At 34.0% G+C, this 14,288-nt stretch overlaps 1 protein-coding gene across 1 annotated transcript; it reads left to right on the top strand.

Moving 5' to 3' along the window:
* Positions 1-12,056: 12,056 nt before the first annotated feature.
* On the top strand, positions 12,057-13,774 carry LOC112015605 (allene oxide cyclase, chloroplastic). Its single transcript, XM_024048026.2, has 3 exons — positions 12,057-12,426; positions 12,538-12,659; positions 13,185-13,774. The coding sequence occupies exons 1-3, from the start codon at positions 12,186-12,188 to the stop codon at positions 13,587-13,589; spliced, it is 768 nt and encodes a 255-aa protein (XP_023903794.2). The 5' UTR covers positions 12,057-12,185; the 3' UTR covers positions 13,590-13,774.
* The last annotated feature ends 514 nt before the right edge of the window (positions 13,775-14,288 follow it).

The raw sequence follows: 14,288 nt of genomic DNA, 5'->3' as shown, positions 1-14,288 counted from the left end.
TTTTGCATCACGTATACCTAGGTGTCCCAAATTTTGTGATAATTTTGTTCCCTCCAACTTAAAATTTTAATTATGTTTGCTATATTATTTGTGTTGTATTCTAAAAAGCTTAGTCATAATCAAAATTTGGTCAAAATATAATGTTTTTAATTACAGAGTCAAAAAAATGTAATTTTTATATTTTAAATTTACACTTTAAGCACTTTTTTTAAAACCTAATGCTTCAAATGAATGGTTTTAATTTTTGAAGTTAAAAAAGCGAGCTCTCCATTGGTCCTTTTATCCAGTTTGGTTAATTTTTTTACATACGTACCTGCTTAATGGAGTAATTCATGAAGATCATAAATGAAGTTCCATTCGCCTCTTTATATAGAGTACAGTAATAAGTTACTCCCTCCGTCCCATTTTTTTTGTCCTCTATTCCATTTTGAGATGTCCCAAAATATTGTCCTGTTTCTAAAAATAAAAGTCATTAATTTATTAATTCAATTTTTTAATAAATTTTTTTAAGGATAATTTTGGAAACTTATACATTTTTAAAAGTAGACAAGAAATAAATGATGTTCCCTTAAAAAGTTTGACTTTTCAAACAGGACAAAAAATTTGGAACGGAGGGAGTATTTTATAATATTTTTACAAACTATTAATATGTCCAACTTCTTATTGGTCTTTATTTATCCCTACCATTAATATCACTTTATCATTTGCCAATAACTAGTTAACCACTCATTACATCAAAGTTATTAAAAAAATTTATAAAAAAATTTGTATCTCTAACATTACTTCTTTAAATATCGTTTCTAAAGGAAGACATTTGACTTTGAGGAACCAATTCCTAATTCCTCTAAGTAGCAATGCCAATTGCCAAGTGCTATTTACCCTATAAGACGAAGAGATTTAAGGGCCCGTTCGGTATATATGTTTAAACAATAATTTTCAGTTTTTTTAAAAATAAGTGTGGATAAAAAAATATGTAAAAATATATATAATATTATTTAAAAACTAAAAACATGTGTTTAAACATATGTACCAAACAAGGCTTAACTCCCAGCACCCCAAAAATAGAAAGAATAGGAGACCAAGTTGTTTGGTAGAATATGAGACTTTTTTACGGGAATATTGCTTGCATGTAGCTTTTTGCTTCGTTCCCAGCGCTAATGGCCCAAGTTATATTAATTCCTCCATGTCAAATAGCAGCAACGCAAGAAAATCTTACTAATATATATAAACAAATTTAAGCAATGGTTTTTAATATTTCTGTGTGGCTGATTTTTAATTTTTAAATTTGAAAAAAAATTATCCGTTTGGTGAAACTCAAGGAGTTGGTCTCACAGCTCCAACAAAATTTTAGGTTATTTAGTGATCGTACCTAAGTAAATATTGTGTTTTATCTTCTTTTTCTTTTTCTTCAAAAGCAACCAGCATTATTACTCTGTTCTGTAAAGCAAATCTTATCATATAATGCTTTACTTGGGCTTCTTTGAATTTATTTAGGGTTCAATTTCCACTTGATTGGGAGGAGGATTTGATATTTCAAATTGTAATTACATATGTCTCAAATTGGGACTTACATACAGGTTTGGATTTGGGTAATGTGTACCTTTTTAAATAAACAAATAAATGTAAAATCGTTAAATATACTAATATAGACCACCACGTAGTTTCTTTGCCACGTACACAAGAAAAATAACAAAACTAAATAAAACAATTAATAGTGCTTGTTTTTGAAATTTTAGGTCTAAGATTGCTGTTTTGAAAGATCAACGAATAAAGGTGTTCAACGTGCGTACTTCAGAGTTCAGAGTTTAGAGACCAACAAATTGCTTTGTTGATTCACATCCAAAAATCATTTTAGGCAACTTTGTTTTCACTTTTTAGTTTCTACATTCCCATTTAGTTTTTATATTTATAGATCCTTTTGTACATAAGCCTCCATGAGAAATTTTTATTTTCGGGAAACTTGTTACATATATGCACTGAAATCATGACTTAAAGTTACGATTTTAATGCATTTATACACAAGTGTATAATAGACATTGCCCTTTGTTTAATATAAAGAAGTAGTGTTCTAGTCTTTGAACAAATTATTTCACTCTCTTCCCATGAGACACCCTGAAAATTTCATAGACTGATAATAGGATTACGACACGTCATTTAAGTCCATTGAACCTACTACTGAGATGTCCCAGAAGGAATGTGCCCCCATGACCATTGATCATAGATCAGTATTATTAACCTTAGTACATATTTGTTAAGTTGGATAGACACTTTTTATTATACATTTTTTCATTTATATTGGGTAGATTTACACCGCCCTCATTTTGAGATTAATCGAAATTGCATTCCTTCCTTAAGTTTTGTTTATGATTTTATATATAAAAAAATTTCCTAAAAAAACTATCACCCAAACTATGGAGTTTGGATGAAATGACACTTATCTCATTCTAGATTTATGAATGAATGACACCCTTCCCTCTAAAGTATGTATAAATTAATAAAAATATTTCTTAAAAATGAAATATTCCATTAGTGAAAGCCTAATTGTTGCATTTATACACAACTCAAGAAAGATAATGTTATTTTATGAAATGTTTAGGGAGAGTATCATTTTGTAAAACCTAAAGGGAGATTGTTGTAATTTACTCAAAAATATTTTATTTTTGCATCTTGAGCTATGTTTATAATTTTTTTATATTAGTAAATATTATAATATATAGTAACATAAAAGAAAGAAAAAAAAATTAATTCCCTACCCCTAAGAGAAATTCTCGATTCAAATTGGTAATGAAACTTCAAAAACATGTACCTAAAAATAACCTAAATAATTTTTTGTAAAAAAATAACCAAACTGATCAAATAAATCTGAAGAGAAAAAAAGAAAGGAAAAAAGAAATATAACTAGAAAGGATGTTCAAGATGTATCCTTGTAACTCTGATTTTCTTTTTACTAAAAAAAAAAAAAAAAAGTATTATTGTCACTCAATGAGATTGCCATTCACGCTCCATGTTGAATGTAAGGTAGTTTAGGGACAGACACTACTAGGCTTTGCCCCCTTTAATCGGATATGTGGTGGGGGCTAGCCTTGGGCTGTGGCTTGTGGGCTTTGTCTTTGTCTGTCTATATGTCCCTCTACCAATGTGCCGATCTCTCTTATCTATGTGATGCCGATGCGTGCCAATAGGAATAGACTCAGGTAGCTCTGTCTCTCTCTGCTCTCTACTCTCAACTCTCAACTCAAAAGTGATTATGAGTAAATAGTAATGTCCCGTTACTGGGACTGTATGGGTACGCAATGCAATAGCTATTCATTACTTTTTTCTTTCTTTTTTGTTTGAAGGTGCAGCTGCTGTGTAGTTGGGGAAATTATCCTATGATTCGTTCCATCAACTCATCTCACAGTATCTTTTAGATTCTATTCTACGATGATTTTATGAATCGCTACATGACAAACCTCATTTTGTAATTATGTAAAGCTAAGAGCAGTCGAATCAAACTCGCACCGAAATTCTTTTCCATTTTAGTATATAAACTTACTTTTTTTCTTTTTCTTTTTTCTATTTTATATAACTACTATTCAAAAAAACTCATATTACACTATCTATTTTACATTATATTTTATTAAAATATTATTTTTTTATCAAAATTTTATTACTCTCTCAAATTATCTCTCTCTTGTAAAGAAAATATTAAAAAACAAATTTGCATATGAATAATAACCATGTATTAAAATATTATATCTCTATGAATTTTTATTATTCTCTGAAATCATCTCTCTCTCTCTCTCTTAAAGAAAATATTAAAAAACAGATTTGCATATGAATAGTAACAATGTATATTTGCACAGTTACTATAGTTAGAATCCTATTTCGCACAATTTTACATGAGTTGAGATGAGTGTTTTTTGGAATTGGTTGGGAAAATTGTGAGGATTTATGCTATTTTAGATGGATTGATGTAAATGCTCTAATGTCCTTTTGATCATAACGAGAGTGAATATTTTGAACATTTTTAACATGGGTTTAGGAAGAGTTTTACGGAAAAATGAAAAAGTTATTAAATTTTTTACAGCTTTCTCAAATTTCCATAAAATGTTTCTTAAGGGCATACATTAATAGACATTTTTAACATATACACAATCCCTCCTACAAGTTATAAATTTTACATTGATGTTGGCCTATGTCTTGTGTTCCTAGTTGTTCACGACTCCTCTTTTTTGAACAACTGCTCTATTTGTTTCGACAATTCGACATCAACATTTTTTTTAAAGTCATTTTTCAAAAGTTTTTTAAAAAAAATGCCTTATTTTCTTATGTTTGGTAGTGTCCTTAAAAATGAGATAGATTTGTTTTCAATAATTTCCATATTACCTCTTAATTCTCTTTATTTAGCATGGTATGATTCTAGTGGAAAATAATCTCTGAAAAATAAGTTATATTTTTAATGGAATTTTTAATTAAGCAAATATAGTTTTCCTTTGACATATTCTTTTTGGATTCTACCAAACATAGAAAAACACAAAATAAAATAAAATAAAATAAATAATCTTCTTTACAAAAAGTTTTCCATCAAAACAAACGGAGCATGTCTTATCCAGTTTGAATCGAGTATTAGCATTGGTAGTTCTAAAACTAAAATAAAAAAATAATTAAAAAATATATATTTTAAAATCCCAAACCACAAAAACCAAGCATTATCTAGTTGGCTATTTGTTAAAAAAATTTACAAATTTAGTACAATAAAGTTCTACTTATACAACTTATTGTAACAAGTTTTAGTGTTTATTTTATTGGTTTTTACTCTCTCTCTCCATTAGTATGGATCATGTCTAGTTTGCCAGTGGAGATCCACGTGGTTTTTTTTTTTTTTTTTTTTTTTTTTTTTTTTAATTTAAGATTATGTTGACAAGTTAGTCTAGGTGTTTGTTGATGTGGCAATTTTTTATATTTTTATTTAGGCTGTTTGATACGTCAGACTTTTCCATCTAAGAGATAACGACATGGACTAAATTGACACAAAACTAAAAGATTAGGGACCAAATTGACAAAATTGAAAGGTTAGAGACTAAATTGAAATATGGTGTAAAGGATAGGAACCAAATACATAGTTTACCCAAGATAAAATAGAAGAAGGCTTTTATTGTGAATGTCATGAAAATACAAATTTTCAACTAAATTTATTTATTTATTTTTGCTATATTTTAATAGGCAGAGGGTAAAAATTGCATGGATAAAGAGTGATTAGGTAAATTAGGTATCCATTAATACCAATATCAGTACTAGGTAGTTTTTTTTTTTTTCCCCCCTCCCTGAGTGGTAGAAAATCAAATCAATATCTCTATAGACCCCATTTGATAACCAATCAATCCTATTTCCATTTATGTTCATAATGATAAGTGTAAGGACTATATTTGAACTCCTAACCCAACAGGTGTATGGACTTTAGCCCAAAATAATAAATTTGTAGAGAATGGGTTAGAAAACTAGGCTTTAGTGAATTAAGTAACAAGCCAATAGATGATGACAAAGAAAGAAAGATAATAGATGTTCACTAAAATAAAAGGTCCTCGGTCAAGTCCGAGGAGATTAATTCTTAAGTATTGCTCTTAAAGCTTTGTTACAAGTCTGGTTCTAGATTGCTACAGTGTTTCTTTCTTGATTTTTTCGATCCTTCCCTCATGGAGGGTCTCTTGCATTATATATCTCCCTTTGGACCATCTTGACCCTACACTTGTTGATCACTTGTGCCCTTACTCAAGTGCCTGTCCCATCAGACACCCTCTCTGACTTTCTGTGAGTAGTGGTAGCCAAGGCAGCACTGTTCAGGAGTCTTCTCCACATAAATGCAGCCAGAAAAGTAGCTGCAGTGCATTCAATGTAGTGGTAGCAGCTTTCCCTTAGATTCCTCTAAGCTCCCATCCCTTTTGTATGTTCATATCACTCGTCTCTATCAGTAGATCATCCTAGAAGGTCACCTTGAGTGATAAGGCATATATTCGATCCATGCTCTGCTCATCCGAGGAGATAATACTCCTTGGACCAACTTTCTCAGCCCTTCTGCTTGTTTTTACTTATGAGGTTCTAAGCTTGACACCCTCACTACTGTTTATCCGTCCTCAGACAAACCATGTTCCTCGGCCAAGGCCTAAGGCCCAATACATGAACTTGGACCTTTATCCCTACAATAAGAATTACATCAATCGAGAGTATGAAAGAGAGACATATATGAATGATATTCTTTGTAGGGGTGATACGCGTTGTCTCTATAATATGCGGATTAGGAATAGCAATGGGTCAGGTTTGGGCGGGTTTTTCTATACTTGAACCCGACCTGCAAGCCCACTACTTTAATCCGAACATGTCCCGTTTAATAAACATGTTTTTTTCTCCACCCCAAACCTGCCCTATCGAGCCCCCGCAGACCCCTTCTCTCATGCCCAGCCCAGCCCAAAATCAGGAAAAAAAATTTTGATTTATGATTTTTCGGCCCAAAATCACAAACACAAACACAATCATAAGCACAAATTTCAGATCTATGATTTTCATTTTTCCCTTTTAGAAATCATAAAATCAAACACAAACACAAACTCACATGATTGAGGCGAACTGAAGCCAGGAAAAAAAAATGGAGAACGAGGTGGAGTGAGGCCGTGTCACGCTTGTGGCCATGGGCGAGGAAGATGAGAGGGGCAGAGGACTATGCAACAATGCGAGATTGGTGACGGCAAGGACGAAACAGAGTTGAAAGAGTAGAGAGCTGTGCGACTATGGTGGCTACGGCCTGTGCCTGTGCTTGACTGCTTGTGGGCTTGTGGCCATGTGAGTGAGAGAGCTGAGAGATGAAGAGGGAAAGGCAGCCGTGTGAGACAGTGAGTGAGAGAGTTGATGGTGTGAGTGAGATTGAGTTGAAGAGATGAGAGGTGGAGGTGTGAGCTAAAATGAGGTGAGGAATAGAAAAGTTTAGGGTTTTTAACTATATATATATGAGGGTATTTTAGTAACTATATATATATATTTAATCGGGTCGGGTTCGGGCCGAGTTTTGGAAAAAACCCGGACCTGCTTCGGGGTTTTTTTTTTAAACCCAAACCCGACCCTATTTTTTATTAGACTGGGAAAAATTCGGCCCATTAGGGTCTAGTCGGGCAGGGTACCCGCGGGTCGGGCAGAAATTGCTATCCCTAATAAGGATGAGACCCATTGCTTTTTATGCGCTATGTAAAATTTTGAGCAAGAATAATCTACTTCAAGAGACCATTCATATGTCCATTAAAGAACAAGTGTTAATTTTTTTACACACTCTTAGGCATGATGTGAGGTTTCGAGTTATTGGTAGGATGTTTTGTAGATCAGTTGAGACGGTGCACTGATACTTTAGGCATGTGCTTAGAGTAGTTTTGCAATTATACAAACACATGATTAGAGAGCCTAACAAAGATACACCCTTGGAGATAAGAAATAGCAGAGTTTAACTCCTATTTCAAGGTAAATTCCAAAGGCTTTCATTTTGCTTTATATATATATATATACACATAAAGTATAAGATAAATGTAACTTATATTGGTTGTAATTAGGATTGTGTGGGAGCTATTGATGGAACTCATGTTCGTGCATCTGTTCCAATTCAAATATAAGGAAGGTTTTGCAGCCGAAAGGATGGAACAACACAAAATGTCCTTGTTGCTGCTACCTTTGACTTAAAATTCACTTATGTATTAGCTGGTTGGGAAGGAAGTGCACATGATTCACGTGTCTTAAATGACGCACTCTCTAGGCCAAGGGAATTAAAAAATCCTGAAGGTATTATAGGAATAGAAAGTAATTTTATTATGGAAAATAGCTTTTAGAGTGATTTCTTTTCCTTTTGACTTAGAACGTGTAGGTAAATATTATCTTAATGATGCTAGTTATGGAGTTCGGAAAGGAATTATATCCCCTTATCGTGGTGTTCATTACCATTTGAAAGAGTTTAATGATAACCTGCCAAGAAATGACAAAGAATTATTCAATCTTCACCATTCTTCTTTACGCACTAGCATTGAGCGTTGTTTTGGGGTTTTGAAGAAACGTTTTTGTGTGTTAGATGCAGGACATTTTTGGTCATTCCCAACACAAGTGGATGTAGTCTTTAGCTTGTTGCATAATTTACAATCATATAATAGGAGTTGACCCTTTAGACTCAATTATGAGCAATGGGCTTCATGGTAGTCCACTTGCAAATGACAGTACAAGTAGAAGAGTCCAACAATCACAAAGGGAAGTCCAAGAAGAAAATAGAGAATGGGTTAAAAAACGGGATGATATTTGTCATAAAATGTGGGAGGATTATAATGCTATGGAGTGATTTCATACTCTTTATATTTGTTGGTTATGTAATGGATTTTTTTTGTTTCATATTTTCAAGACTTTTATGTTACAATTATTTTTGTTTGTCATGGACACCCCCAATTCATATTTTGTATTGAATATTATTTATATTCTTCTTTCATTTTGTCTCATTTTTCTTGTGAATATCATTGTAATAGAATTGCAATGGGAAATAAAAAGGATACTCAGAAAGTTAAGGACACCAAGACCAACTTCAGGTGGTCACAACCAATGTAGAATTTATTACTTAAGATACTTGCAGATAAGGCTCTTCATGTAAATAAGCAATCCAACACATTTAAACATGCATCATATGCTAAAGTAGCTAAAGCAATTATTGAGAAATTTATGACTAAATGTACTCCAAAGCATGTGGAACATCGCTTTAAAACACTCAAAACCAATTGGAATACAATTGCATTACTTCGTAATATAAGAAAAGTAGGCTTGAATGGAATAATGATTTGAAAATGATCACCTATGATAGGATAGTGTATGATGAAGAAGTCGAGGTAAGAAACTTTTATTATTTTTATTTTATAGGTAGAAACTTTTTAGGTTGTATCGTTGTAAAGTTTAATTTTTTTTTTCATTATTCTTATTGCTCTCATATTAGTTTTTTACTCTTTTCTTTTTCTTTTTTCTTTTTTTATTGTGTCTTTTCCTTTCTTTACATAAACACATCCAAATCATGCACAATTTCTAAACAAGAAAATTGAGATGTTTGATGAGATGGCTTTGGTTGTGGGTAAGGATATGGCTACAAGTCGTTTTTCCAAGGGAGTTGGGGATATAGGTGTAGAAGCATTGGATGACTCACCTCCGCTTGTTAATGCTGATGTTGATGACGTATCCAAAAAGGAGCAAGTTGATCCCTCACATGTGGCCTCAAATGAAACAAGGTCTCACAAGAAACGAAGTCATGCTACTATGATTGAAGATGCTGTTTACCAAGATTTGTCTATACAACTTGGTAAGGTTGCTTTTGCAATAGAAAAGATTTCTGAAAATTAGCAAATTTTGGTAGTCTTTATGAAGAAGTTATCAAGATGGATGGATTTGAAGAAAATATGCTTGCGTCTGCATTTGACCATTTAAATGGGGATGAAAAACAAGCAAGGTTATTCATGTTGAAAACTGACAAGCGCCGTAGACAATGGCTGCAAAACTTCTTTGACAACTATTTAAGCCAATTTTGATTATGTAGGTGCATTTTTGTTAGAATTTAGGCTTTTCTATTTGGACAATTTGGCATTTTGGTATTTATCAAACTATTTTTTGGCATCTAGTTTGTAAGTTTCGAGATCATTTTAATGGGCATTGATTTGCAACTTTTAGTCCTTTTGTTTCATGGGCATATGGATCTAGAAGCAACTTTTAGTCTTTTTGTTGGCTAAAAGTTATTTTAATGTGGAATGATTGGTTTGCCATTGTTACTAGTCGATATTAATTGCATAATTTTGGTGGTTGAGAGTGTAAGTGCCATGCTCAATCATGACAGGAAGCTAAGAAAGCTATCTGCTACAAAGGTACAAGATGGTAAAACACTAAAACTTAAGCACTTCTTGCCACTATGTGTATTTCTGTTCACTTGGTATTGATGCTTAGAGTTCCAAAGCCACAAAAATTGCAGTGGTATAGCTACAATGAGATAGTTTTCTAAAAAAGTAAGATAGTTTTTCAAAAAATGTTTGTACATACTAAATACTAGAAAACATTCTTAAACTCATTTTTAAGGTCGTTACCAAACACTGAAAAATAAGATAGTTTTTCAAAAATAGTTTTCTAAAAAATGACCAATTTTTCAAAAAACATTAATGCTAAAACAAATATTACAAGTTACAACTCATTTTATTTTTTCGCTAAAATAGCTTAATTTACCATCAATATTACAACACATTGTCCTATCTCACGAGGGTGTCAAAATCATCCACAACTAATACCTTATCACTGTAAACAACCCCAACTTTTTTTGGCAGAATAATAAACCCCAACTACCCTGCGAAGATAGGCTTCTTGGTGCACAACACTCTTGCCGTCATGTTCCATGCACTAGTAGACGTGCCTAGCCGTCACAAGATCAATTTCCTCAAAACATTTTCCGTCCAAATCCCAAACCGATCTACAAGAAAAAGAAAGTTCTTTGTAAAAATTGGAACTTTCTAATTTTCCATGTCGACATAGATGACTGTTTGACTAGTCTCATTAGTTGATGATGCCGAAAAATCACTAATGAGCCACACAACTCTCGCACGCTTGAAACAGTACCTGCACAACACAAAAGCTGAAGACCTTAAGGCTGTGTTTGTTTTGGTTTCAAATCATTTTCGAAAATGGTTTTTCGTAAATGCTGGTGTTTGGTTACGCATGGAAAATAAATTTTTCGAAAAATATTTTCAGTTGATCATGTGTTTCAATGGCTTTGACCCGGAAATTGGTTTCAGTCAAAATTTTCACTTCAAACCATTTTCGGACTCATGCGCACAGAGAGAGAGAGAGAGAGAGAGAGAGCCCAAATCACGCCTTCGCCGACGAATCCAAAGCCCAAATCACGCCACGAACCCAGAGCCCAGATCACGCCTTCGACTTCGCCGATCTACGAACTGATCTACGAACCCACAAACCGATCTTCGATGCAGAGCCTTCGACCCACGAGCCTTCGACTTCGTCAGCGACCTAGAGCCTTCGCACCATGAACCCACGAATCTCTCTCTCTCTCTCTCTCTCTCTCTCTGTGATTTTGATTTTTTTGTGTGATTTTGATCGACCCATGAACCGATCTACATTTTTGTGTGATTTTGATTTTTTACTTTCTCTCTTTGATCTCTGATTTTGTTGTTGTTTTTGTGGTGGTGTGGGTGGTGGTGTTTTGGTGGTTTTCTTGTTGTGTGGTGGTGGGTTTTGTGTGGGTGGTGGTGGAAAATAGTATTTTCAGAATGTTACCAAACACATGAAAATATTTTCTAGAACAATTTGCATAATGCAACCAAACACTTAAAAATATTTTGCTTTCCTGAAAATAGCATTTCTGATATTTTTCGAAAAATATTTTACATTAAACCAAACACAGCCTAAGAGAAGTACCGGTGTGGTACCGGCCAAATACCATTCGACGGTCAAGTTAGAGAAATCTCTTGTTCACAACTCTAGAATATCAGAGCTGGGGTGAATTATGCGTACCTTAGTTTATGAGGGTATTGAGGCTTTTATAGTAATAGAAGGTTGGCCTCTCTTTCTTGGTTTAGAAATCTTTTCCTTATAGGAGTTTCCTTGGGCGTAAAAGGCGGAATCCTTTTCTTATAGGAATCCTTTTGAGTAGCGCCAACGTAGAGAGCAAGGCATTTCATTATATATTCAATCGCGGGAAGCAAGCAATCTTGTTTCAAGTTCGTCAACTTATCTTATTTCCTTCAACCCTATCAACATCAGCTTATTGATGGTGTGAACCCTTAAGTGTGCCCTGCACCCTTTTCAAATCTCAGTACGTCAACTTTTACTAATAGAAGCTGACGGCTACTTTTACTAATAGAAGCTGACGGCTCTAGCTGAAACCGTCAGCTTATACCTTAATATGGGCAAGCACTTTTTTGTCCTCATCATTAGTCATATTTTTTGTCACCCACACGCCTAAAAAAGTCAAAATAAACACATGGATTAATTCTCACTATAAAAAGAAAATTTCTAAACCCTACTCTGTATACACGTTTCTGTACTACTCTTATTCACCAATTTATTAATTCTCTCATTTTCGTTCAGACCAAACACTTTCTTACACACCAACCAAAGGCATAAATCTCAAAGTCTCTGACTCTCTCTAATCAATGGCTTGCTCAAGCTCTGCTTTGAAGACCATCTCTCCCCCTATCATGCTAGCCAACCCAAGATCACACCCCACCTCTTCACTCACCGATAACTCACTCCTATCATTCAAGCTCTCAAACACATCTCTCACCCAAACCCTTAAATTCCAGTCAATCTCACCCCAAAACCCCAGCTTTTCACTACCTAAAAGATTATTCACTTGCAAAAGCCTGGCCAACCCATCAGACTCCACAAGACCCAGTAAGTATTTCTCACATTAAATCACTCACCCACCAATTTTTACACCATACAATCACCGTTTCTGGTATGATCCCATGTGACCCTTTTGGTTTTTTCCTTCTGTTTTTGCAGCCAACGTTCAGGAATTGTACGTGTATGAGATCAACGAGCGAGATCGTGGAAGCCCTGCCTACCTCAGGTTGAGCCAGAAATCTGTCAATTCTCTTGGAGATCTCGTTCCTCTCAGCAACAAAGTAATTTTCTTATGCTCTGTTTGTTTCTTCGAGAAAAAGTCAATTATATATGCATGATAAGGGCTCGTTTGGTTTGTATTTTTAAACAACATTTTTTTAATTTTTAAATAATATTTGACGCATTTTAACATATTTTTTTATTCACACTTATTTCAAAAAATTACAAACAACAATTTTCAAACTACTTTACCAAACACTCCCTAAATCTCTAAAAATCCATTGAAAAAAAAAACGTCTTTCTAGTTTCAGTTTGTTTTCCAAGATAATCTTGTTATGTGAGGACTTAATTATGCAAAGTATTATATTAGTAAAGACTTAAACTTTTTTTCTTGGATTCACTTTCCTGGTAAAGTATTCCTCATAACCAAAAAGAAGTCAATAAGGACATCCTCTATTTTATTCAGGCAAATGACTTTTTTTATCTGTTTTCTACTTTTTCGTACGTAGTGAATGAACATGTCTTTAAATTAAATTTTCTCAACCAAAAAAAAATCTTTAAAATAATTTTTTTTTTAAATGTTAAAGTTGTATACCGGAGACTTGGAGAAACGGTTGGGGATCACAGCAGGAATATGCATTTTGATCGAGAACAAACCGGAAAAGAAAGGTGACCGGTACGAGGCTGTATACAGCTTTTACTTCGGAGACTACGGTCACATATCGGTGCGGGGAGCGTATCTGTCATACGATGAGGACACGTACTTGTCAGTGACTGGTGGGTCTGGAATCTTTGAGGGTGTCTATGGGCAGGTGAAGCTGCACCAGATTTTGTTCCCAGTCAAGCTCTTCTACACGTTTTACTTGAAGGGCATCAAGGACTTGCCAAAGGATCTTCTGTGCAAGCCTGTGGAGCCCACTCCTTATGTGGAGCCCACCTCAGCTGCAAAGGCTTGTGAGCCCCACGCCACCATTCCTAATTTCACTAACTAATAACTGGATGGGGAATTGTCATGTCATGTAATAATGGGTTTTGCCAAATTGTATTTTTTTTTTTTTTTTTTTTATGTGGAGGGTTGATAGTGTTGCATCAAAAGGCTAATGTGGGAAAGCAGAATAAGTTATTATTATTATGAGTACTTTTTTTTAATAGGAATGTGAATTTAACTTAATCACAAGCATGAGTAGCAAGTATATATATGGGCTATATACATATTTATATATTTTTTCAAAAAACAAAGAGAGAAGGCATATGATGATATAATCATATATGGGGCTAATTGAGATGAAAGCCATGATGGTGATATAATCATATATAGAATGTTCTATTTTTCCATACAACACATTAAAATAATACATACTATACATTAAAATAACCTTTAAAAATTTTCTATATTAAAAATTTATTAAAACACACACACACACACACACACAATTCTCCCGATACCACCCATAACCCACCCCACCAAATCAAAACCCACTACAACCACCACCACAACCCATCACTACTGCAAACCCACCACCACCAACCACTGGCCACAATCAATTAACCACCACCCCAAAACTCAACTCAATACAAGACACAGCTGCCAAGATGAACCAGTGGCCACCAATCAACAACCACCACATCCTCCACGGCCTAAAATACAACTCAAAACAAAACTTAACCAAATATAGCCAAATACCCATAAC

The sequence above is a fragment of the Quercus suber genome, unplaced genomic scaffold (assembly GCF_002906115.3).
Source record: "Quercus suber isolate HL8 unplaced genomic scaffold, Cork oak 2.0 scaffold_30, whole genome shotgun sequence".
NCBI classification, from domain to species: Eukaryota; Viridiplantae; Streptophyta; class Magnoliopsida; order Fagales; family Fagaceae; genus Quercus; species Quercus suber.
Note: the sequence above shows the minus strand (reverse complement) of the source record. Positions and strands in the feature narration are given on the sequence as shown.

What these genes read in the sequence shown, in the direction of transcription:
- LOC112015605 (XM_024048026.2), top strand. Translation starts at nt 12,186, where the DNA reads ATGGCTTGCTCAAGCTCTGCTTTGAAGACCATCTCTCCCCCTATCATG. An exon ending in ATCAGACTCCACAAGACCCA is followed by an intron (nt 12,427 to 12,537) that starts GTAAGTATTTCT and finishes CTGTTTTTGCAG; the next exon opens with CCAACGTTCAGGAATTGTAC. An exon ending in TCGTTCCTCTCAGCAACAAA is followed by an intron (nt 12,660 to 13,184) that starts GTAATTTTCTTA and finishes TAAATGTTAAAG; the next exon opens with TTGTATACCGGAGACTTGGA.